General features: G+C 36.5%; 1 protein-coding gene across 1 annotated transcript in view; it reads right to left on the bottom strand.

The window, feature by feature from the left end:
* Positions 1-26,686, bottom strand: part of UST (uronyl 2-sulfotransferase) — a gene marked incomplete at its 5' end in the record, with an annotated part of 116,141 nt that overhangs the window by 44,847 nt on the left and 44,608 nt on the right. The window contains 4 exons of the mRNA XM_081346782.1: positions 5,864-6,017; positions 11,554-11,633; positions 20,006-20,161; positions 26,113-26,156. Of these exons, the coding sequence (XP_081202908.1) occupies positions 5,864-6,017; positions 11,554-11,633; positions 20,006-20,161; positions 26,113-26,156 (434 nt within the window). The remainder of the gene's footprint in view (positions 1-5,863; positions 6,018-11,553; positions 11,634-20,005; positions 20,162-26,112; positions 26,157-26,686) is intronic.

Here is a 26,686-nt window from a genome sequence, read left to right as displayed (position 1 = left end):
ATTGCTAAATAAATGGAACATAGTACCCCCCTATCTTCCAGGCATTTTTGGAATATTGCTTTGCACATTCTGGTATTTGTGACTGAGCAGAGTCCACAAAGTACAATATTTCATTCTTATTTCAATGCTTCTAGGAAACACAGAACAAAACAAAAATTTTCAGGCACATTTCCCTTCCACTCAGAATTCTGAACATTCTAGTAACTAAACAGCCTTATTTTTCTCATCTGTTATGACTGATCATGAGCTATTAAGTCACTGACAACTCTTACCATAGCAATTGCATGGATACATTTTCTCTAGATTGATCTGTCCCCGACCTGGTCCTTCAGGTCTTCCCAGTGCTTTTTTTGTAAAAAAAAAAAAGGTGCCGGAACTCACACATGTCATACAACCCGCCTTGCATACCCTACAAGGTTCCATCCAAAAAAAGGTGCCGGAACTCCGTTCTGAGCATTCTATGACAAAAAAAGCCCTGGGTCTTCCAATGATGTAGCTATCCCCATTGTAATTGAGCTGTTCTGCAGGTCATCCTCTTCTTTTCTTTCCTTCTATCTTGCTCAGCAACTGTTCCTCCAGGGAGATAGGTCACCACACAATATGACCAAAGATTGATAATCTGAGCCTACTCATTTGTGCCTCAAGTGAGAATTCTGAGCTCTTTTGTTTAATCCATTGTTTGTTTTTTAGGCTGTCCATGGTTCCTAAGAGTCTTCTCTAATGCCAAAGTTGTAAAGTGTAATACTCTTTATATCCTTCTCCTTCAAAGTCAAACTTTCACTTCAATAGAGAAACCGAAACATGAAAAACCACTGACTTCACCTTTTCGATCTTTGTAGGTACTGATACATTAGGGCAGGGCTCTTCAAACTTGGCCCTTTTATGACTGGTGGACTTCAGCTCCCAGAGTTTCTCAGCCAGCTTGCCTGGCTGAGGAATTCTGGGAGTTGAAGTCCACCAGTCATAAAAGGACCAACTTTGAAGACCCCTGCATTAGGGCATCTGAGTATCTTTTCAAAAGCCTTCATGGCTATTCTTCTCTCTCAAGTGTTTCTTAACTAGTGGTTCTTCTACTGTTGACAGTTGATCCCAAGAGTAGAAGCTATCTACCACTTCAATATCTTCACTGTCAATTTGAAGTCTGCTTTTTATATATGATGTCATTAGGTGATCTTTTTTATATTTAATCTTAGTCCCATTTTTCCCTGCGCTCCTTGACTTCCATTATTAGAGCTCATAGAACTTTTGCATTTTCAGCCATCAGCATAATGTCATTAGCATACGGCAGGCCCCTGTTATTCTCCCTCCCATTCTGAAACCATGCTGATCTTTTTCCAATTTAGCCTCCCTTAATACATTGTGTTGAAAGAAAACTGCTGAACAAACAGTTGAACCAATTTTTTAATGGCCACTAGACATTAAATGTCATTTATATTCTTAATGTCCTGAGTACTGTCCAGAGCATTTATGCTGTGTGGTTTTAGGAATGTGCATACATGAAATGAAACTTATTTGTAAAATCATAGGAACTTAAGCTACACAGTAAAAAAAAGTTGCAATATTATCGCTAATGCACTGTAGCAAAGAAAAAAAAGCTGCCACTTACCATATTATAAAATGTGACTGATATTTTAGAAACTTCTAAAGGCACCATAACATTAATAAAACTACAAATGCAAATTAATGGATTTCAGTGACAGGTTGGGTGAATGTTAGGAAAAAAATTCTAAAGTAAGAGCAGTTCAACTGTAGAATAAATTGCCCACGATAGTATTGTATTCCTTTTGCTTAATGTGTTCAAACAGGTATCAATCAAATATGCTGTGGATGATGATTTGCTGAAAACCAGTGTTTTTCGAGCTTGGCAAATAAGATTCATTCTCGATAACAAGATGGACAGCATATAAATTTAATAAATAAATAAGATGTGCGGAGCTCAAGCTTCCAAAATTCCCTATTCAGTGCTTAAAGTTACCAAGTTTGAAAAACATTACTCTGAATGACCCCTTCCAACTCTATTATTTTGAACCAATCTTTGCCCTGGTACTGGAGGATTCCTTATTATGTAAAAAGATGAGGAACATCCACTGGGAGAAGGACAGTATTACTTGGGCATCAATAAACCAACTCACCCACATGCCATTTTCCACTAGTGAATGACTTTTAAGGGCTGAACTGAGTTCCTATCATCTATGTCAATGTTTCTCAACCTCAGCAACTTTAAGATGTGTAGACTGAAATTCCCAGAATATCTTAGCATGTCTGGCTGGGGAATTCTGGGAATTGAAGTCCACAGCTTAAACTTGCTGAGGTTGAGAAACATTGTTTTAGAGCAGAGGTGTCAAACTGGTGCCAGCCTGCGGGCCGGATGCATCATGCGCAGGTCACGCCTACCCTGGCTCCGCAAAGGGAAAAAAGTCTTGATACATCACATGACACAATCAAGTTTGACACCCGTGTTTTAGAGCAATCTGATACCTTGAAGATATATGGACTTCAGCTCCCAGGATTCTCCAGCAGCAAGCAATAGTAAGTTGGCTAGAAAATTCTGGGAGCTGAAGTCCACACATCTCAAAATGACTGAAGCTGGGGGGGGGGGGAGAGAGAGGTGGGGGAAGAGAGAGAGAGAGAGATTGCAGTGTAACTTTTCTCAAAGCTATTTAATGTAGAAAGGTTTCGTGAACATAACGCAGCAGCAGTTTGAATTTGGAAAATGGATTTGATGGATTTGAATTAGGTCCTGACGAAAACACTTAAAACTAGTTTATCCAATGTTTTGCACAAACTTCTGTTATTTCTGGAAGCGATTCAAAGCCAGAAACAATTTACTCTAAGATTCCAAATGGTCAGTAGAATTTTCCACAAACATTTCTGAGAGTTCAGAAGCCAAAAACTCTGTACTTATAGGCACCAGTGTATTATATTCGGTAATACAGTCAAGCCCGAAATGTTTATCGCTGGTTTCTTCTAGACTAGAGTAAGAATACAAGGCATTATATATGAGATGGTAAAAAAAAACATAAATTGCAGCTATCAGCTTTAATTTGCTATGTTATAAATTGAGCATGAAGAAACAGCCACTAAGGATTTAATCTCACTTACTAAATTTAAATAATTTAAGCTTAAGGGTCTCTCTGAAAGACCTTTCTAACCGGTATCTTTTTGCAACATTTTGAAATAATTTTGGGAGCTTTGTGGGAATTTCCCAAGATAAAGTACTATCGCCAGCAAAAAGCAGAAACCCGTTATAATTTTTGAAGATCAGAAGCATCAATCTGAGTATCTGAACAAAGGCCTCTGTCAATCTCCTAAAAAGCAGGAGTGATACACAGAAAGGAGGATGCAGTGGGAGCTATTTTTCATACAACTGAAACAGAAGCAACACTTACTGAACCTCAGCAAGAAATATTTTCAAAGATAATTTCTTGTGGAGATGCAGATAGGGCATACTTAACAACCATTCTTTCAGTGATGCTTTGAAGTCTGAATAAGGTGCTGAATGAATGTTAGCTATGCCTGGACCCCCAAGCTATCGCCATCGCAGTGCCCCTATGGTCACGTTATTAAAATTTTGGTGCTTGGCGATCTGCCTGTACTAAAGAACGCAGGGCTGCTTCAACTCCTCTCTTATCTCCCCCCCCCAACTCTGTCTTTCTTGCTGCCCTGTGTTCCACTCGCCCTGCCAGTCCTACCATCCCCAGCTGACTTTCATTGTCTTCTTCTTCCCCCCAGTATGACAATACGTGTGTTTGGACAACCTGCAATCCTGACTGGCCTTCTCGTAAGACTTTGAAGTCTTTCAAAGCCTTGCAAGAAAGCTGCATGTGATTTGGTATGCCCACTTGTGGGTTCAGGAAAAAGGCTTGGAGCAGCCAGCAGCTACCTTGTGAAGGACCACACAAGCTTTTTCTCCTGCCTTGTCAGCAGGCTTGGTAGGCCAGGTAGGATGAACAGAGCACAGGACAGGAGGCAGTCTTTTCCCCTACTGAGGCTCAGGCTGGGAGGAATCCAACTGGAAATGACTTGGATCGAGGTGAGTCCTCACACTGGTGAACTGGTGGGATTCAGTTAACGACTGCAGTGGGAATTGTCAGGACTGCTGTTGCTAAGTGATGCCGTCACATGATATTCTACTTTACAATCACATTGCTTAATGATGGAAATTCTCATCTAAATTGCAATCCTAACTCCATCTGCTCAATTGTTAAATAGGTTTCTGCAAAGAGAAGTGTAATGTAAATTTACATCAGTTTTGAACTATAAAATACTTGGTATCATGCTTTAAGAAATTAAAGAAATCAGAATAAGCTTGTAAGCCGCCCTGAGTCTTCGGAGAAGGGCGGGATATAAATGGAATAAAAAAACAAAAACTAAGTGTCAAGAATCAGTGGTGATCACTGGAGGAGATTCTCATAAATGGCTTGGATACTAAGGGGCCTTCGCCCAGGTTCGCCTGGTGCGCCAGTTGCGGCCCTATCTAGACCGGGATGCCTTGCGTACGGTCGCTCATGCGCTCGTGACCTCTCGTTTGGACTACTGCAACGCTCTCTACATGGGGCTGCCCTTGAGGACCACTCGGAGACTCCAACTGGTACAGAATGCAGCCGCGAGAGTTGTGTTGGGAGTTTCCCGATACTCCCATGTTACACCCCTGCTCCGCGAGTTGCATTGGCTTCCAGTTGTCTTCCGTGTGAGATTCAAGGTGCTGGTAATGACCTACAAAGCCCTTCATGGCATGGGTCCGGAATACCTCAGGGAGCACCTGTGGCCGGCATCAACTTCCCTCCGCCCAGTGCGCTCCCACAGAGTGGGCCTCCTCAGGGTGCCACCGGTCAAAGAATGTCGACTGGTGGCCCCCAGGGGGAGGGCGTTCTCTGTGGGCGCGCCGGATTTATGGAACCATCTTCCGGTTGAGCTCCGGATGGCGCCCGACCTTCACTCCTTCCGGCGCGATCTAAAGACCTACCTGTTCGAACAAGCCGGCCTGGCCTGATGGGTGATGGGTTTGGGTTTTATTGCTTTTTATGTATTTTAACTTATTGTTATAGTTTTTGGGCATCTTGTTTAATCTCTTTTAATTTTTGTATTCTTGTCTTTTAACATGTATTGCCCTGTTCACCGCCCTGAGTCCTTCGGGAGAAGGGCGGTATACAAATAAAATTATTATTATTATTATTATTATTATTATTATTATTATTATTATTATTATTATTATTATTACTGCTTGTTCTGTAAGCCGAACTGTCTAATAAGTCCTTTCCCACGGTTGCAATGGACTCCTTTAAACTCCATTAGATAGCAATTTATCTACAACAAAGGGGCCACATACTGTCTCTGCTATAACCAACCAAAACAAAAGTGATGTCATCAGCCTGCTAGGACGGACATAATATGTTATAAACCACTGTTGCTACAAGCTGCTCTTGACACGGTGGATTCTGCATGTAGAAGTTACCTCGATAGGTAATAATACCTCATCTCTGGTGAACCTCAACACCACCCTTTTCACCCCAAACAAGGTGAAGCTAATTTTTTCTCAGTTACTTTTTCAAGAACAGTCAGATATGAACGACTGCTGATAAGAGTTATCTGGGCAGGAAAATGACATTACTCCAATTCCCTAGGGAATCTTGATGTATGTCTCTGTTCAGAGAAATTTGGTAAAGAACTGGAAGAGCTCTATTCATTCCCTTCACCCAACTAAGTCCATGCAGAACATGCCAAAATAGTTTTCTCATCCAAGATCAAGTCATCGGTGTTTATGCCTTTCTCATTTTTATCAGTTATGCAGAGATACCACTGCAACTTTAAAACTTTTTAATAAAGTATTAAATTTGAGGCAGCAACATTTAGAATAACTTACTAAGTATCTCTCCTCTTGTCTCATATTCGGAGTACGGATCATATGGTTCTGCTCCCCTCTCCAGTCTCCAAAACGGCGAAAAAAATAGTTAGATAAAAATCGATTGATAGGATCTCTAATAATATTGATGTATACTGGTTGGTCTCCTCCAAATCTGACAAACAAAAATAAAGCAAAATCAGAAAACTGCAAACAGAACTTTTAAAAATTCAAAGGAAGGCATCAGAAGTGAATATATATGAATAGAAAATAGAACTACAGTAACCAAGAGATAAAATCTTTTTAAGTTTGTAGATTACTAAATCAAAAATTTAAATAGGTACATCAAAAAAGAATATAACTAAATAACAACAACAACAACAACAACAATAGACCCTGGAAGTCATCTAGTCCTGCTCAGGCAGGAAACCCTATACCATTTCAGACAAATGTTTGTCTAGTCTCAAAGTCCTAGTGGACAATCACTTAAATATGAGCCAGCACTGTGCTGCAGCTGCCAAAAAAGCAAACACAGTGCTAGGCTGCATTAACAGAGGGGCAGAATCAAGATCAAGTGAAGTATTAATACCACTTCACAATGGCCACACCTGGAATACTGCATCCAGTTTTGGTCACCATGATGTAAAAAAGATGTTGAGACTCTAGAAAGAGTACAGAGAAGAGCAACAAAGATGATTAGGGACTGGAGGCTAAAACATATAAGAAACGGTTGCTGGAATTGGGTATGCCTAGTTTAATGAAGAGAAGGACAAGGGGTGACATGATAGCAGTGTACCAGTATCTCAGGGGTTGCCACAAAGAAGAGGGAGTCAAGCTGTTCCCCAAAGCAGGACAAGAAGCAACGGATGGTAACTAATCAAGGAGAGAAGCAACTAGAACTAAGGAGAAATTTCCTGACAGAACAATTAACCAGTGGAACAACTTGCCTCCAGAACCTGTGAATGCTCCAACACTGGAAGTTTTTAAGAAGAGACTGGACAGCCATTTGTCTGAAATGGTATAGGGTTTCCTGCCTGAGCAGGGGGTTGGACTAGATGACCTCCAAGGTCCCTTCCAACTTTATTATTATTATAAGCCAAAAGCAATTGTGTTGATCCTAATAAGCTGAACATTGTCTATTTCTGCTCTTTGCAAAAGTCAGGTGGATGAAAGTCGACTGTGTGAATCATTGCACCTGGAAATTTAGCATTGGGTTATGAATGTACCCACTGCAGTATTCGATGGAGAATGGCAGATACTTTGAACTCTTTGCATCATATTGTTTTCTGAACCATTAGCCTCCAACAGATTCCTCAGAGTCTACAGAAATCATGGAAGCTGACTTCTGAAGTATTCATTTACAGATTGGTTGTTGTTCGGATTAATAAACCTTTGAATGAAAAGCCATTCCAAGGAAATTTATTTATTTTTTATTTTATTGCATTTATATACCGCCCTTTCCCTGAGGACTCAGGGCGGTATATAATGAACAGAAGGGCGAGGGATGACATGATAGCAGTGTTCCATTATCTCAGGGGCTGCCACAAAGAAGAGGGAGTCAAGCTATTCTCCAAAGCATCTGAAGGCAGGACAAGAAGCAATGGATGGAAACTAATCAAAGAGAGAAGTAACCTAGAACTAAGGAGAAATTTCCTGAAGGTTAGAACAATTAATGAGTGGAACAACCTACCTCCAAACATTGTGAATATCCCAACACTGGAAATTTTTAAAGAAGAGACTGGACAAACTTTTCTCCTGCCTGAGCAGGGGGTTGGACTGGAAGACCCCCAAGGTTCCTTCCAACTCTATCATCATCATCATCATCCCTTAAGTTTACATTATAAAAAGTTATATACAAATTCTATATTAAGATCATTTTAAAGATCATTGCTTTCAAAATATATTCTAATAAATTGGATTATTACTTTCAGATCTACCTAAAAACAAGATGTGAAATGAGAGATAAAGAACAGTATCGATATACATTATTTATTTGGAAAAGATATAAATAATTTATTTGGAAGAATGTCAGGGGAAACCAATAGGATTTAGATACAATTGTACTAGCATCTAAATTGTGATGAGTATGTAGCCTTATTGCAGTGTAAATTCTTTAAATTTAATAAAAAGATACCTGATGTTAAATTTTAATACATTTTTATGAAACACAGACATTCTATATATTTAGATTGTGCACCATGTCATCAGTGTAAATGCAATACTAGGAATAGTATTAATGGAATATAAATTTATTTTTAATACAAACTGAAGTTTGTCTTTAAAACTAACATTTTACTTATTCCCCAGAGTGCTTTGTGCTTCTTCCAAACTTTAGCCCTGTGATACTTATACAGATCAGTTATTTTCCCAGGAGCAAAGCCTGAAATACTATAAAATGTATTTTTTTTTGTTTTGTTTTAGAACAGGGATAAAATCTTCCATGCAAAATAACATTGCTTCAGAAAATGGATTGTTACAATTCATTGCTCCTGAAATATTAATGCTAAGATTATTAAAGCAGAATTGCTAATTTTAAATCTCATAATGTATTATGAACAAAATTTGTAAGCCCAGTGCTCATTTTTCTTATTTATTTTTATGAAGTTAGTCCAGTTCACCTAGCAAAACAATTCTGTATCAAAGAATCATCAGAAAGACAACCACAATCTGTTAAGACTTAACATGAGGTTGAATACACTACGCCATCTGAGATCAACATAAAGGAAAGACAGACCCTTTAACTAAAGCATAAATTTATGTGTGAAACTATTCTAGGAAGAATAGCAGCTAAGAAAAAGACTTGGAGAAAGAATGAGAAAGCATACAAAGTATTTTAAGAAATTTAAATAGAGAAAATTGTTTCAAAGACATATTAGTGAGCTAACATAGTCTAGAAGTCTTATTTCAGCACATAATTTACAATCCTGGGAATGTCAGAAAAATTAAATTTTAAGTTTTATAATATTTATTATTATTTTAGAACACTAGCTACCCAAGCAAGAAATAAAGCTGAGAGTCAATTGGATTCAGATGGGCACTAAAGAAATTGAATAAATAATAAATAAAAATTATCAAACTGATATGAATGAAGTTTGCAGAAATGCAGCAACTCTTTCTGAAGAATTAAATCCATTCTATTTCTTGTTTCCATTACTAGATTGGTAAAACAATAATACTGCTAATATTAGCTAGCTTGTCTAAAAGTGCAGCTTTGACTAATATCTAATCTGACAAAGTGATAAGTGATAAGAGCCTTGGTGGAGCAGTGGGCTAATGCCTCCCTAAGTAACACCAGCTGCCTGCAATTAGTGCAGGTTCGCATCCCACCAGGCTCAAGGTTGACTCAGCCTTCCATCCTTCCGAGGTAGGTAAAATGAGGACCCAGATTGTTGGGGGCAATAAGCTGACTTTGTAATAATGCCGCTTGGGTGTGTGTGAAAGCCCTAATAAGCAGGCATATACATAGAATGAAGGCTACTGCTAAGCTTGTAAGCCGCCCTGAGTCTTCGGAGAAGGGCGGGATATAAATGGAATTAAAATAAAAAAATAAAATAAATAAAGGTATATGAATTCAAACTGGGATGCTCTCACCAAATTTGACTCCCATGCATTTCCACAGAGCCCGTTCAGTGTTTGGCAACTCTGTATAGTCTGGGTTGGAAATTCAAATTGGTAACTATTAGCAAGGAATTAACGCACCGATTGGTTTACTATATTTGTTAAGTAGATTTCACCATACAATTCCTGTGAGGAGGAAAGATGCAATCCTGTCACTGGTTCAGATGGTAAAAAAATCTGCATAGGCCATATGCAACTCTGGACAGTTAGTAATGTGATTGTGAATGATTGGTCTCCAGGCCTTTGATCATCTGCATATGGCCTATGGGTCATAGATTGGACACATCTGCATCATTAATAATGCCCATATGTGGCACATAGCCCAAGTCAGAACAGGTACTGCAGAACCAGGTGTATCAATTGTCTTGACTATGATATTTACTTTCTTGGACATCTGCAGAAGTCTTCTATAGGGGGGACAAGAGGCACAGTGTAGGTTAGGGAGTGGCAATGAAGGTGCAATGCTACTCAGGAAGGGTACATCAGAGTGAGGGAGTGAATGGTAGAACGCAGGTCCAGAGGCTGGGGATGTGTGCACGGGTGGAAAGATTTATCCCGGCTTCCCCAGGAAAGGTTGCAAATCATGATCTAGTGATTATGGGACAATTGGCAACGAATTGTTAAATGCAAACAGGTTGACAAGTACCCAGGTCATGATCATGTGTCTGTAGCAGTGCTGGGATGGCCAGAACTCAGAAGGCATAGCCACATTTGTTAGTGCCGTTATAACTTGGAAAGTTGCTGAATGAATGATTGTAAGTCAAGGGCTACCTGTATAAACTGTATTTTGTTTCTGATATCAGTTGGCACAACTGTAGCATAAAGCTATGTGTAACACTTCATTTTTAACTATTCCTCGTGTGAAATTTTGAAAAAGGCACCATTCTGCAAATGAAACAGGACTTTATACAGATTTACATGTGCATTGAAACAGCCTGCACACCTCTTATTCTGTTCTCTCTCAACCAATATTGTGCAATTTAAATTATTCCTCCATCTAATTGTGTTTTTCTGACTTACAGGTAATCCTCAATTTATGACTGGTCACTTAACGACTGTTCAAAGTTACAACAGGCTGAAAAATAGTTACATACAATTTACCTTTAAAGTTACTACTGCCACATCTCTGCTGTGGCCATATGATTGCATTCTGAGCATTTGGCAACCAGCTCACATTTACAATTGGTTGCAGCATCCTACAGTCACTTTATTACGTTTTGCAATTTTTTTGCAAAAACCATTTACAACTTTGTAATTCACTTAATGATCTTTGTACATGTGATTCATTTAATGATCTTCATAAAAATGCTTGTAAAATCAAGTCTAGTAATGTGGTGACTTGACTTATGGCTGCAATCGCTTACGACCAACATTTTGGGCTCAATTGTGGTTGTAAGTCGAGGACTACCTGTATTTAATTCCCCTAAGTTTTGTAATATCTTAGATCACAAAGCACATTTGATTATAACTTGAAATATCTATCTCAAGATTTTTCAGATTACAAGGATAAATTTTAACAGCTAATGTTTTTCAATAGCAAAGCATACGTGCAGAGGAACATTTTTAAAAATCAAATGGAATTTTGGCAGAAGATTCCTTTTTGCATAATATGAGACTGAGTTTCCAGTTGGAAAGTTTGGAAACTCAAGTGACCTCTGAAAGAAGCATATAGTGCACACAAACGAATAAAAATAAAGATGTATATTTTTTTTTCTAAATCCTTTGTTCAGTAATATAAAATCCTTCTTTCTTCCTTCTTGTCAAAAAATCCTCACCCTTGATTAGCATGGATGGCTTGAGGGAATTCTGCATCACTGCTTTTCTGGTTTATGACAGAAATTGCAACTTCCTTAGGGTAGAATCTCACACTATTATGGGATTTGTGTCTGTACACGTACTGTATATTCCCCAAATAAATCACAGGGTGATCAAAACAAAGAAGCAGGCAGACGGGCATGACAAACAATTATCAATTTCCTAACATTAAAAGATAAATGTTTTTCTGTAGCTAAATATTAAATTAAAAGGATTCTGTAAAACGATTGGCTGTTCATCGCAATGTGCTATTAAAATTAAATGAGGATTTTCCTTACCTTGAGAAATTAAGGAAATGAACATGTCTAGTGAATAAATAGGGCTGCTCTGCAGTGCTTATATTTTTAATCAATTCCATCTAAAAACAAAAAGATACAAAAATTAAGATAAACAGTTCCAAAGAGAAGCCCTGAAAAGCTACTTATTTCATTGGGCAGTGACTCTTTAGATCAGGGGTCCCCAATACCCAGTCCATGGACTGGCACCTGGGCCATGCAAATAAGCGAAGCCCCATCCGAGGATTGCAGGCAGCATGCAAAACCACGCCCCCTTCCAGTCTACGGAAAAACCGTTCTCCATGGAACCGGTCCCTGGTGCCTAAAAGATTGGGGGCTGCTGCATTAGATTGCAGCAAACTATGCACTAAAAGTAATGGGGAAAACATGGTTGTTTTTTTCATATAAAAATGTTCAACTTTTTTTTAATTTTTTTTATAATTTTAAAAAATAATTTCCTCTTTTCTTATTGACAATTTTACTGAGCATGAAGCACTAATGCATAAGCAGCAGAAACAAATCAGTCAGCTACCTGATATCCCAGTATGTTCATAAAGCATACAAACACAATATGTGCATACATTTAATTTACTTACAAAGACAGTACATTAAATTTCATAAAATCAAGCTAATTTCTCCTTAAACAATGACTATTCCATTTTTTTAAATTTTCATCAGTGCTTTATGCTCTAAATAAACACAGCAATTAGCAATTAATAAACTCCAATGTTCTCCATTATTTCAATTCCTTCAAGAATATTATTTGTGTTTAGTTTCCATAGAGATTTTGTTTTCAAAAGATAATTCGATTTTAAGATCCTTTCCTGTCATTATTTTTTTAAAAAAGCTTGAATGTAAGTGATTTCTGCAACTGTGTTCTGCTTAATTTTGCAAAGCCTCAACATTTCTGGAACATGCTGTATTACATCAATCCAAAAGTGTTACAATTAGATATTTGCAAAAGAATTCTAGGCTTTCTTGCCAATGATTTAGGCTTTAGTCAGTTTATTTTATAATCTATATAGTTATATTGTATAAAACCTCCAAGTGGTAATTAAAAAAACCCTGCACATGATTATATCCCCGTTATTTATTTTTTATTTTTTTATTTTATTTTAATTCCATTTATATCCCGCCCTTCTCCGAAGACTCAGGGCGGTTTACAAGCTTAACAGTAGCCTTCATTCTATGTATATGCCTGCTTATTAGGGCTTTCACACACACCCCAAGCGGCATTATTACAAAGTCAGCTTAATTGCCCCCAACAATCTGGGTCCTCATTTTACGTACCTCGGATTGCACAACTGTGCAAAAATTGTACGACAATAGTTTGTTAGGTGATAAAACTCAATACATGCATCCTGAGCATGTCTCAGTATATGTTAAGGTTTGTGAGATGTGCACGCTTGGGACAGAACCGTGCTTTGTTTATTCTTGTGGCACAATGGTTAAAACACACCAAGACTGGCCAGTACCATTCTTATTGTTATCAGAAATGCTGCTGCATGTAGCATGGGCAAAACCAGTCTACCCCTTCTTTATATTAATAAAAAGTATTTTGTGAAAGCCTCAACTGACTAAATCCGTGTTGATCAGAAGGTCAACAACTATCAGTGTCTTCAGTGACAACCGTGGCATACAGAGGATTGTGTCATGGAATGAAACAGGATTACATGATAAAGAACATCAGATTAAATGTGACAACCATTTCTCAGGCAGTCAGAAATCCACTGACAGACAAACTCATTACCAAAACAAGACAGACGGAAATAACTAATCTCCCTCCTGATCAAGAAAAATGGTTTCTAACCCATTGCATGTGAGGCTAGAAGAGGAAACCATTGCAAGAATGGGAACCTTGGTTTCATTATAAAGAGAGCTTGCAATCGCTGGAATTTTCCCCCCTAATGTCTTCATTAGTTTCTCTACAGTAAATTAGAGCTTTGGTGATCTTGGAAGTTTATGTTTCAAATTTCTGGGCTAAACAGTCAAGGGAAGTGTAAGAAAAACCAACAGGTATGACCATAGTTGTTGATCGAAACAGTTATTAACCAAGACACCCACAGGATCACTTCACACAATGACCACAAGCCTGGCTCTCCCACTTACAATCATTAAATATTAATGTGGGTTGTTCAGCAGAGCGCCAGGGAGCAGGATTGGGCTTCTTGGGAATGGCAGAGTAAGGAGAGGGTACAGCCCCCCACCACAGCAGGAGACCTGGGCCATCTTCCTGCCCCACAAAATCCTTCCACTTAGCTTTCAATTGTTCTGCAGCTGCTGACTATTGTGGCTGCCTTGTTCCAGCCTGTGAGCAAGCAATCATTTTTGCCATTGTCTTGAAGGCTTCTTCACCAAATAGTGCAATTTGAAGAAGGGCCTTTCAAATGATCAGCAGAAAGATAATGTTCAGTAGCATTTTTGCCAGATTTTAAATCCATTCCTCCATCCCTCCTTGAATGGATCCCTCAGCATGCTTGGCAAATGGACCTAAAAACCCATTTTTTTTTAATCCCATTTATATCCCGCCCTTCTCCGAAGACTCAGGGCGACTTACAATTTAAAGCACGTACCAATGTGCTTAGCAATAGCCTTCATTCTATGTATATGCCTGCTTATTAGGGCTTTCGCCCCCCCAAGCGGCATTATTACAAAGTCAGCTTATTGCCCCCAACAATCTGGGTCCTCATTTTACCTACCTCGGAAGGATGGAAGGCTGAGTCAACCAAATCCCTTCCACTTGCAACCTTTCCTGCTGGATTCCCCACTGACTTTCTAGGGAAGCTGGCATAGAAAATTGCAAACGGTGATCCCATGTTCGCAGGATACTAGACAACTGGTCATTAATGTGAACAGCTTGTCAAGTGTTGAAACGCAATCATGTGACTGCCCCCCAATGCAAAGTTTCACAATGAACAGCCGTAAAGCATCTATTCTGAGGCCATCATGACTGGTCATAAAAATGTTAAATGATGTGTGCTGAGAAATTGAAAGGGAAAGAATGTGCAGTAATAGAAATAAAGGATGATGATCTGATCTTGATCTGATGAATACCTCTAAGGAAATGAAGATATAAATTTGATTATAAATGAAAGGGGTATAATGCATGTCAGAAACTATGAATTGGCATCATTAAGTTAATAATAGTTGGATGTTATGCTCTAATGAATGATGATAGTAGAAGAACAAGAGATGAAACTATTGTGTAGTGAACAGAGTGAAGGGGAAAAATAATTAGGGACATGAATGGAAGGGTGGGAATGAAACAAGACAGCACAAAAAAAGTCATTGTGGTTTGTTCAGAAGCCAAAAATGAAAGAGACTGGTGTTTTTTTTAAAGAAAATATCTGCTTACAGAATTGTATATTTTGAATACATGGTTAAACCTAAGGGTATGCATACATTCATATGCATGGCAAAAGAATGAATATAAGCTGAAGAGAGTGACTGATTTGATTGTGTAGGATAGAAGATTGAAACAATTAGTCTAAGAGATTCAGAATGTGGGCCAGATCATTTTTTGGTAGTGCCAAGAGTAGATCTTTCGAATGGGAAAAGCATAGAATAAAGATATGGGGCAAAAATACAGTTCCCGTTGTCTTAGGGAAGCTCAAAATATTCTTAAAGACTCATCTCATCCCGGACATTCTTTTTTTTGAACTAACACCATCTGGCAGATGGTACAGGATAATAAAAACAAAGACAAATAGGCTGAAAAATAGTTTTTATCTCAGAGCTGTAACCATATTAAATACCACAGTATAGTGCAACATTGAAGTGCAATATTAGGGGCAGCGCAATGGTGAATAAAATGTGAAGGATGTGTGTATATAATGTATGTTCTTATTTGTGGCTTTTACTTGTGTGTAGTGTGCACTGTGAGCAGCACTTAATTTCATTGTGAGTTACACAATGACAGTAAAGGTATTCTATTCTATTCTATTCTATTCTAAAAATGAGAAGCTGAGTGATTGCAGGAACACAAAATAATACACATTCTGTATGAAAAAAATGAAACACAGAATGGATGAGGAGTGTAAGGAAAGAGGATGTGGGCATTACTTGAAACAGAATGAAAATAATTATGTTACAGGTACCACAAAACTGTGTCAAGTTATGCTAAGGGGAAGTATGTGAAATTATGAAATGAAAGAAATCACAGATGAGGGGAAAATGCCTTTAAAAATTATTGCTGCGAGAAGAAAGAAAAGAGGACTATGATAATTTGATGGTTTCAAATTATAGAGAGATATGAAGAAGTGTAGAAAATGTTGTCCATGTAAATTAGATAAGCTATATTTATTTTCTCTCTTTTATGTGATACACTATAATTTATTTAGCTTACTCTAATCAAAAAAGGATGGGCATATACTGTATGTACGTTTGTATGAATGTAGGTTATGGGGGTATGGATTAATATTGATATGAAACTTGAAGGGAAATCAGCTTTAATTCTTTAAAAAAATAAATTTATCAAAGCATTCAATGCAATAAAATTGTTACACTGACAACTTCTTTACTTTTACAATACTGTATAAAACTTGAAGTCACAGAGAAAAGATAATATACCAGTACACCATACCATACTGTGAACTACTAAGGAGTTCTTCCTAGTAAGTATTTCAGGATTGTGAACAATTCATGATTATGGACAACTATTGTTTCTGTTTTTTAAAAATATGTCTTTATAAATACATTTTTCTTAGTTAAATATATTAGAAGTTCAGTAAAGCAATAGACTGCATTTTCAGCAATAATCCACCTGGTGGCATTAACAAATGATTCGTAGAACAATGGCAAAGGCTACTTATACAAAGACTGCAAATAAAGTTAAATGTTATTCAAATAAAATAATTTTGTTACTTGGGAATAAAATTTTGTTATATTTCAAGGAGAAGGTAAACTAGAAAGAGCTTTAATTTAAGATTTCTTTAATTTCAGTTAAAGTTCTTTCCTCTTATATTATTTTGTCAATGCTTGCAATAATATTATATATGGTATTGTGTTATTTTAAGGAATAACATGCCATTAAAAAGTATCTCTCTGAAAATAATTGCAACCTGATGTGAGAAAATGGATACGTTTTATTTATTTTAAACTTAAAATGTTAAGTCTGGATGATATAACCATTGCAATTCTTCTTTATGACTCCTTTCATCCTGACTGATTTAAAATAAATTCCACTAAATATCATTGTAAGATATACTTCTAGAATTTTTTGTTCTTAAGTCAAATGTTCCTGAGATAGGGAACCAATGTCACCTGCTTGTAATCCCAAATCAATCTCCAGAGAAACATTGCAGCTAAAAAAAAGTTATTTTCCTGGCCTCACTCTAAGCAGGGGTGTCAAACTGCCCATCCATGGCCTGGTTGCATCATGAGGAGGGCGCGCCGAACCCAGCTCCGGCAATGCAAAAAAAAGTTGCGATACATCGTGACACATCACATGATGCAGCGAGTTTGACACTACAGAAAGAAATATCCCATGTTCTAGATTTCATAGAAGTTCTAACTGGGAGCTACACCAAAGTCAATCTGTTTTCTTCCAGGATCATATCTACTGAATCCCCATTGCCTATCAAAGTAAGGAGAGCATTTAGGACACACAATCTGCTTGATTTCTATAGCTAGTCCTGGTTGTTTCCTCCAATCAGTCAATCAAGATTAACTTCATCCTTTGTTATGCATTCTGTATGTGTTAGGAATGTGAGATCATGAGAACAACTGCAAAAGCTACAGTGAAGGCTGTGAGGGAGAAGAATTCATTTCTTTTTTAAAGCAGTTCCTTTTTTAAAAAAAAATTAATATGTTATTTTGGAGGTACTTAGGAGTGACCTAATAGCTCAGTGTTAATGCATCAGGCTAGAAACCGGGAGATTGTGAATTCTAGTTTTTTTTTAGACACAAAACCAATTTGGTGACTTTGGGCCAGTCATTCTCTCTGAGTCTTAGGAAAGAGGCCATGGCAAATCGCTTCTGAAAAACCTTGCCGAGAATACTGCAAGGACTTGTCCAGGCGGTTTCCAAGAATTGTTCATGATTGAACAGAAGAAGAAAAAAAAGTCTGTTTGTATGTGTATGTGCATGAGTCGATAACTTAAATTTAATTAATTGATTTTTACATTTGTTAAATGGAATCCTGTTAAAAATCTGAGACTTTAAAACTGCATTAAACTCAATTTGTCTTTTTTACGCCATGTACTGCTGCTGGAACAGCAATATTGTGGGTTCTCTGGAGTGCTTTTGAGTTATTATCCAAATAAGTCAATTCCCCAATCATCTGTTATATGCTTAGGACCTCAGCCTACTTGCCTCTTTAGGTTTCTCTGCTTATTCTTAACTCTATGTGTAGTGAATTTCAGATTCACCAATAAGAATACTGCCTTTCATCCCAGATTCCAACAGATCCCAGCCATTACTGTATCAGCATCACAGGCAAATACCAAAAAAGCCTGAAAATAGTTTTATTATGTATAGCTCTGAATCATATAAAATATTGATACTCGACACAGCCTTCTGCTTATAAACTGCTGAGTACTGTATGTAGTTTGCTAGAAAAACATGCAACCTTCTTCTGAGGGAAACAAAAGATTTGTAACTAATTATCCAGTAACACTGTATAAGTCTTCTCCATGCACACACACATGCAGTACGTACAAAAGAGAACTAATGTGGTATCGTGTTTAAGATCTTTGGTCAGGGTGGAAAAACCCAGGTTCTAATCCTCCCTTAGGCAAAAAGATGTCTGAGTGATTCTGGGCTAGTCACTCTTCTCTACCCTAGTTTGGGAAGTTGAAAAACATTTATCTGCCACTCCATACTGCATCAGAGTGGTAGATCAAGAGGGATCTTGAAGTTACACATCAAACACAGACACACCTGTGTATGTATTCATATTCACACAGAAACAACCTCTTTTTAATGTGAAATACGTCAGCTTCCTGATTTGAACTTCTTTTCCAAATTCTATTCCTTGCATCATTCTTTCCAAACATTTTCTGTCATCCATACCCTTAATCTTCCCAAAGGCCCAATTAATTTTTTTAAAATTTATTTTTTATTTTTCACATTTTTGAACCACCCATCTCCCTCACAGAGGGACTTTTTAAAAGTTTCTTTGATATAATTTGTTTGATCTTACAGGTTTTAAACTTCAAGGCCGTATCATAAATCATTTTTAAGTAGCTATTTGTTACAAGAGTTCACTGATCTTTATAATGTGACGTTTGCTTTTAACTTTGATCTTAAAAAAAAAACAAGCACAAATGTGCTGAACTTAAAATTTCCATGGTTGATTTTAGAGTTGCACTCAGTATTTAACCATCTTGGTTTTAACCCCCAAAATTGATTTGAGGACAAGAGCGAACATTTTTCCCAGAAAAATAACCATCCACTTCTAGGAATGTTTGCCTTTTTCTCACACCTGTTTGGCAAAGCAATTATGACAGTCCAGTGTTTTGGTGCTATTTTTTAATTCAGTTAAAAATGTCTTCAGAGAATGAGCTGAGCAAATTTCTGAAAACACACTGACACATAATTAAACCCTAGCAAAAGAAATGGCAGTAAATGCAAAGGCCGGACTGGTTCGCCATAGATACTGTATATTATTAATGTGCAACTAAAGAAAGCTTATTCAAAACATTTCCTGAATAATGGACATTTAGCCTAGCATCCAATTGTATATTCCATCAATGAAAGCAATTTCCTCTGACTTAACAGAAATGATTTTTCTTCCACCAGCAGTTCCATTTCCCTACTCTCAAAATGTGCTTTGGAGAATCCACTCTCTGAAAACTAATTGGTTTGGTTTTACATGAAAAGCTGAACCTATGAAGCTAACCCAAAGTCTCTAAAGCACTACTGGATTCCATTCATACATATCATTCCATTCATGAAACCAATTTCCATCAAAATGTCTAAAGGCAGAACGTAATTTCAGTTGCCAGTGAAGCAATATTCCACCCCCTCACTTCCTCCAAACTCCCGGCTCAGTTCAAATTTATAGTATTAACCAGGATGAATATTTGAGTGAGATACACTCTCTCTCCCTTTCTCTCTCTCTCTCTCTCTCTTTCTTTAGCAGACATTAGTGTGTAATGCATTTTAAAATCTCATCGTTGCAATGGACTTGCTATGAATTTTCCAAAGCACCGGAAAGAAAGACAAGAAACAATGGATGCAAACTAATCAAGGTGAGAAGCAACCTAGAATTAAGAAGAAACTACCTAACAGTGAGAAACCATCAACCAGTGGAACAGCTTGCCGTCAGAAGTTGTGGGTGCTGCATCACTGGAGGTTTTTAAGAAGAGACTGGACAGCCCTTTGTCTGAAATGGTATAAGGTTTTCTGTCTGAGCAGGGGGTTGGACTAGAAGACCTCCAAGGTCTCTTCCAACTCTATTCTGCCTTTCTGACCTTCTGAATGTAAAATGGGAAAAACTAAGCAGATAACTTGCCTGTTCATTCTTGGTAAGCCTGGTTTTATTATGAATATCCGATGTAACTAAATTGAACCCATGTCTCTCGGACAGAATTCTTAACAGCAAAACCACAGTCCGGCTCCCACATTTTCCAACTCTGTTGTATACCACCTGGCTTGGGAATGGAAGGACCTAGGCAGAAAAGATAAAAAGATGTTAAGTATTTAATTGCAAAAAATGATTTTGTTTTGACCTGAGACTGAAATTTTGAAAATGAGTACTTCAGATGCAAAAGAAATCCAAAAGTTTGAAATATTAAAAAAGCAGAAAATATTTCTTTTTTTCTCATTCTAGAATAATAACACTCTTGGATTTTTATATCAAAGATGGGAAATCTTTGATATAAATATTTATATAAGTATTATGCGGCATCCCAATACTAGCAAAATTATTCTGAAGGAAGGCTCTAGTCCACAGATTATTTATGTCTCAATGATTTAACATTAAGTTCCTGTCATACTCTTAAATACTTTTCTCCTTCAGTGCGTTAAAGATAAAGTTCAATTTCCCTTACTTAGTCTGATTGCATTATTCAGTTCATGGAGGACTATTATCTGCATAGTCTCTCTTTGAAATTTAAGACAGAAAATATATATTTATGTTTTATTTCTTGTAAACCCAATGTCTTAAAATGTCACGTATCATTCAGGATTATATACCTTTCTAGGAAATTATTTTATTATGTCTTGACTATGATGAATTGGTGAACTAATATTAATCCAAGAACGTCAAACAGTAAACACAGGCACTTCTTATTTGGATGGTTGTATTAAATAATGACTTGTTGAATAAGGTTTCATATATGTTTACATATCTTCAAGCACAAAAGTTGTAATGGATTCATACAAATTTTTAACTCTTAAGGACTAAACGTTAACCACATATATACATAAATATGTTAAACCTAATAAAACTAGACAGATACATGTTTTCTATTGTTTGAAGTCCATCTTTCTATTATCTGAAGTCAGCTTATTCTCTAAAGCAGATATTCTATATTTTGCATTTCCCTTTAAAATCACATTAATTCAGTTTCTACCAAGCATACAAATAGGTAAATATAGGTTTTTTTTTCAAAGAAAACTGGCCTTTTGAAAATCATAGTTTTCCTTTACTATTAAATTTACTTTTTTAAAATTCTGAATTATTTCAGCTCAATTTTGTCTGCCACCAGAGACTAAATGTCACATGGCTATATCAGATTTTCATCTTTGACAGTAGCAATAGAAAATATTATTTATTCATGGATATTATTTATTCATGTATAATTGCATATTTTAAAATGCTCTGACAGATATATCCACCCACTATAATTTATCTCAATACTCTCCAATAACCAAGATATGTACAGGTAATTCTTGTTTTATGATCACAATAAAATCGTATATTGTTAATAGTCAAAAGTTGAGGGGCCATGTGACTGGACTCAATTTTACAACTGTTTTTTAGAACAATCATAAAGTGATGGATGGCAGTCAGTATAAGAACTGGCATAATATATTCGTAATAGCTAGTTCCATTAACCAAACTAGCTGCTATTTTTTGAACTAACTAAAAGTTTCCAAATCATTTCCAAAAGGGTCCCACTCATAGCACATTACAATAATCTAGCTGAGATGATACCAGAGAGTGAGTAAATGTAAGGCTGTCTCTGTCCAGGTAAGATAAGAGTGGTAAGTAAATTAGCAATGCCTTGATAAAAGGCATTCTGTGCCAATGAAGCCACCTGGCTTCTACTATCAGTGGTGATCAGGAACACCCTGAAAAGTGCAATTCTGCTCCTTAGAGAAAGTGAGGACCCCTACAGGACAGGTAGAGCATCACTCAGCTGTCCAGATGCATCACTCTTGAACAATATCTTTTGTACAACCTGCAAGGCCGCAGAAGAATGTTTATTTGAACACACTTTTTATCACTTTATCTTACACCAACAAACTTTTTTTTTTTGATATCCCTTGGTCAGTAGCCCAACAAAGTATGCGGAAAAGCCAAAATACTGAAGAAAAAAAACAAAATACTGAAATAAGCACAGAGAAGAGGGGATTAACCTATTCTCCAAAGCACCTGAAGGCAGGACAAGAAACAATGGATAGAAACTAATCAAGGTAAGATCCAACTTAGAACAAAGAAGAAATTTCCTGACAGTTTGAACAATTAATCAGTGGAAAGACTTGCCTCCAGATGTTGTGGGTGCTCCAACACTGGAGGTTTCTAAGAAGAGATTGGACAACGTTTGTCTGAAATGGTATAAGGTTTTTGCTTGAGCAGAGGGTTGGACTAGAAGGTCCTTTCCAAATCAGTTATTTGGTTGTTCTCTTGAGATTCTAAATTAAGTATTACGTTTTCCTGATTTGAATGTGAAGTGATCGTTTCAAATATTGAAGCAAACCACAGATGAGATTAGGGCAAATGGTCCCAGAGTTATGTCTCTCCATCCTGTAAAATGTCTGACTCTCAATTCTCTCTGTCAGCCACTTGAGGTCAAGCAGGTTCATTAAGAGCCAAAATTACACCGCACTGAGCACACTGCCTTGACAACCATCCAGTCTTGGCTTCTTCCCCCACTTCTAAACTTGTACAGATGTTTACTGACCTCCTTAAGCTTTCCCCAAAGACTTTAACATTGCAATAAAAATGCTTCATCAGATGAATCTCCCTTGTGCTCAAGGATGCACATTTCTCCCAAGCTTATCTACTTTTATATTCCTGGCTAATTCACCTCAATCAAATGAACTATGAGGGTATGGCAGGTTCCCGTTTTATAATACAAATACACAAATATGTATATTTGTATGTATATTTATATGTCTGTCTGTCTGTCTGTCTCTCTCTCCATATATCTATATCTATATCTATATCTATATCTATATCTATATCTATATATCTATATATATATCTATATATATATATCTATATATATATATATATATATATCTATATATATATATCTATATATATATCTATATATATCTATATATATATATATATATATATATATATATATATATATATATATATATATATATATATATATATATATATATATATATATTAAAGGGAACAAACAACACAATGTACTGTATTTAATAGTAGGATGTCTTATTTTCTGTTCCCTTTATTTTTTGAGGTATGTATGTATGTATGTATGTATGTATGCATGCATGTATGTGTGTTAAATGTTTGTTAACTATTTAGATTACCTTGCTAGGCCCCAAACATGGGTCAAATCTTATTTCCTGTTTCAGCCTAACCCAAGGCCATCCACAGGCAGTGGTCACAGTAGTGACAGCTCATATTTGTGTAAATATTTTTGGATTGCTAACAATCCAAATTCTTTATATATATGCTGTCTCAGATTCCAGTAAAAAAATGCCATGTTTTTATAGTGGGTGTCAGTTTGCTTATTGTGTGGTTTGGAGGGGTTTAAGGTGGCTGATGAAGGGATGAAGTTTGTTCTCCCTGGTCCAACACTTTGAAGCCACGGGACATGAAATTGATTTTAAAAAAACCAAAACTATCGCCAAAATTGAACATTTCAACAACAGAATAATCAGAGAAGCCATTGAGATAGAAAAACGCCCCCACAGCATGAATAAACGAGATGATACCTCTCGCCTTCCAGCCATTTGGAAACCCGCCTTAATTGACAGACGAGGCCCAACCACCAAGAATGATACCAGACCCAAACTCATGATAACATCACATGACATCACCACCACACAACCATTCAAAAAGCAAATCCGAACCCACAATGACAACGAGGCACAACCACAAAACAGAAACCTAACTACAGCTGCAACATCAGCCACCTTAAACCCCTCCAAACCACACAATAAGCAAACTGACACCCACTATAAAAACATGGCACCACCACAAACACGAAGCCGAACAAAAGCAGCACAACTCACCAGCTCAGGTCTGGAGCTGGCAGCTGAGACCAGCCCATCCACTCAGAACACACCCCCACCCAATCAGAACACACCCACCATTCAAAACACACTCCCACCCAATCAGAACACACTTGGTCCCCCACCCAATCAGAGCACACCTCCACAGAACACACCCCCTCTGGCAGTTTAAAAAAGAGGAACAAACAGCCACATGCTTCTCCCAGAAGAAGGAAGCTAAAGCCACCAGCCTGATGATGACGGATGGGATTCCGTCGAAACGTTGCGCCTACAACTTTAGTTCTACGTGGGGAAAAACCCGAATAACCAAAGATCCACATACAAACACCCGCGAAAACCTCAGAAAACAATATATATATATATATATATATATATATATATATATATATATATATATATATATATATATATATATATATGTATGTTCTATGTAGACATATAATCAAAACCTATGAAATCAGCAGAGAGAAAATAAAAGACAATGATTCATAAAATAAAATAGAACTAAATATAAGGTCAGGATTGAAATTTAAGTTATAATTAAATAGAAAAAATGAGCAAGGTAAACACGATTAAAGAAAATGGATCTTTTCCGATCAAGCAAGAATATTAAAACTTCTGCAGAGTTTATCTCAACTTCTAGATGCAAAATGTTTTTAATTGATCTGTTAATTTATTCTTCATTTATTAAAAGCTTCCTATCATGATATTTTGTATATGGGTCTCCAACATTTTAAAAATGACAAAATTCACAGGGTAATGGTCAAACTGGTTGTTTTGAACAACCAGGTTTCAGCACATATTTCTTGGTTTCTACCAGCCTCCAAAATCCTTAACCACTTCTTTATTGGTGTCAAGAAAACTAAGATCCATTTTCCTTTATTATGTTCACCTTGATAAGAATTTACATAAATACATACACATATGCACACATGCACATATATACACGTACATATAAATATACATTTCCTTCTATTTTATTTTAGGAATTGTCTTTTATTTTCTGTCTGCTGATCTAGAGTTGAGATAATCACTTGATTTTTACATTGTTACAAACTGAGAAAAAGAGTATAAAGTGAGATTAATAGTGGAAATATGTTATAGTAATTTGTTGTTGTTATATTATTATTATTATTCTAATTATTATTTTTTGATTTATGATACTTCCTCTATTGGCACAAACTCTGAGCACTAGAACAGAAATGAATAATTCTGCCAGTTAAAATGGAACAGCCAAATCTGTCCTGTTTTTATTGCAATGAATTCACAGCAGTTATTAAGAAGAATAAATGACCTCTTTTCGAATTAACAAGTACCTTAAGGGCTGACCAATAACAGTTATTCAAAATATTTCTTGGTGTTCTCATCATCAACCCTTCAAAACTAACACAGAAATAGTAATGCTTATAGATAATATTAATGTTCGCATAAAGCACAACTGATTTAATTGCAAACTATTTTTAAATTTGTTGATCACTACTGACCTTTTATGAAAGTAATCTTATGTATATATTTTTATATTGCATTCTGTCTTAATAAAATCTCCAGTATCATAAAGCCAAATAAAATGATAGAAATTAAATAATATAACTAAAATCAAGATAATATGATTCAGATGGACTAAAACTGCTATCAGCATCGATCAGGAGAGCCAACCAACAAGAAAGAAGAGTTCAAATCAAAAACTATTAAAAGTCAAGTCAACACTTTACCCATGTATCCAAGTATTAATTACTATATTTAAGGTTTTATATGAATACAATATCTAATAAAGTAATCATAAATGTCATCTAGTTCAGTTATTTATTTTGAAAGGAGATATCAAAAGTGGGGAAAGTAATTAAGCTTAAATCCTTCTTTTATGGGAAATCTCTATTTCCCCTCCTGTTCTTGATAAATTCTATAAATTTATCATTATGGCAATTTATGGCAATTTCAAAGGCAATTTTCAAAATTGTTGTAAGTTTCTAGATATCTTTGTTAGTGTGAAAACTCCCAACTCCAATTTTACACCCAAGTACCATACTAGAACAATTGTTTGTGCTATGCTTTCTGATGGGAAAGAAATAATGCCATTACTCACCATGATTTATCATTTATAAACGACAGTGGCAGAAAAATGGAACAGCAGAACAGAATCTGGTTGAATGTAACATAATGTACAAAGCATCTCACCTTACGAGGTGGTGGCCCATGATCATCTAAGTAAGTGGAATTTCCTAGAAAGAAAGAAAAAAGAAACAGAGCATTAAAAGCCTTAATGTAAAAAATAAAAAATAAGAAGACGGCAAATATTTACGTATTTATTTATAGCTATCAAATGTCTACACCACCCATCATACTTGTGCTATATTGAATATAACTAATTTCTATACTTAATAAGTTTTTGTATGAATACAATGTCTAATGCCTTTTTTTTTTTAAAAAAAGTATTTGTTATGAAACCATTAGAAGGAAGTCTAACCCTCTTTCAAGCATTAAAGTAACCACATTCTTTAGAAAGCATCTCTGCTGTTTCAGAGGCTTTCCATGGTTTTCTGTGCAGGCATGGACAATCATCAAGATCATTCCTAGAAAAACTATTTGCACTGGGACCTCTGTACACACAAAAATGCCAACAGATGGGGAAAAGCATCGCGACTTTAACACTTGAAAAGATTCTTTCCTCCACTCTAATGCTTTTATGGCATACTCTTTTGAATTGTTTTCGTAGGCCTAAGATTGGTAAGTTGTAATCAAATCTTTAGTT

This window comes from Vipera berus (genome assembly GCF_964194415.1).
Source record: "Vipera berus genome assembly, chromosome: 1".
Taxonomy (NCBI): Eukaryota; Metazoa; Chordata; class Lepidosauria; order Squamata; family Viperidae; genus Vipera; species Vipera berus.
The sequence above is the reverse complement of the archived record's forward strand: the minus strand, read 5'-3'. Positions and strand labels throughout refer to the sequence as shown.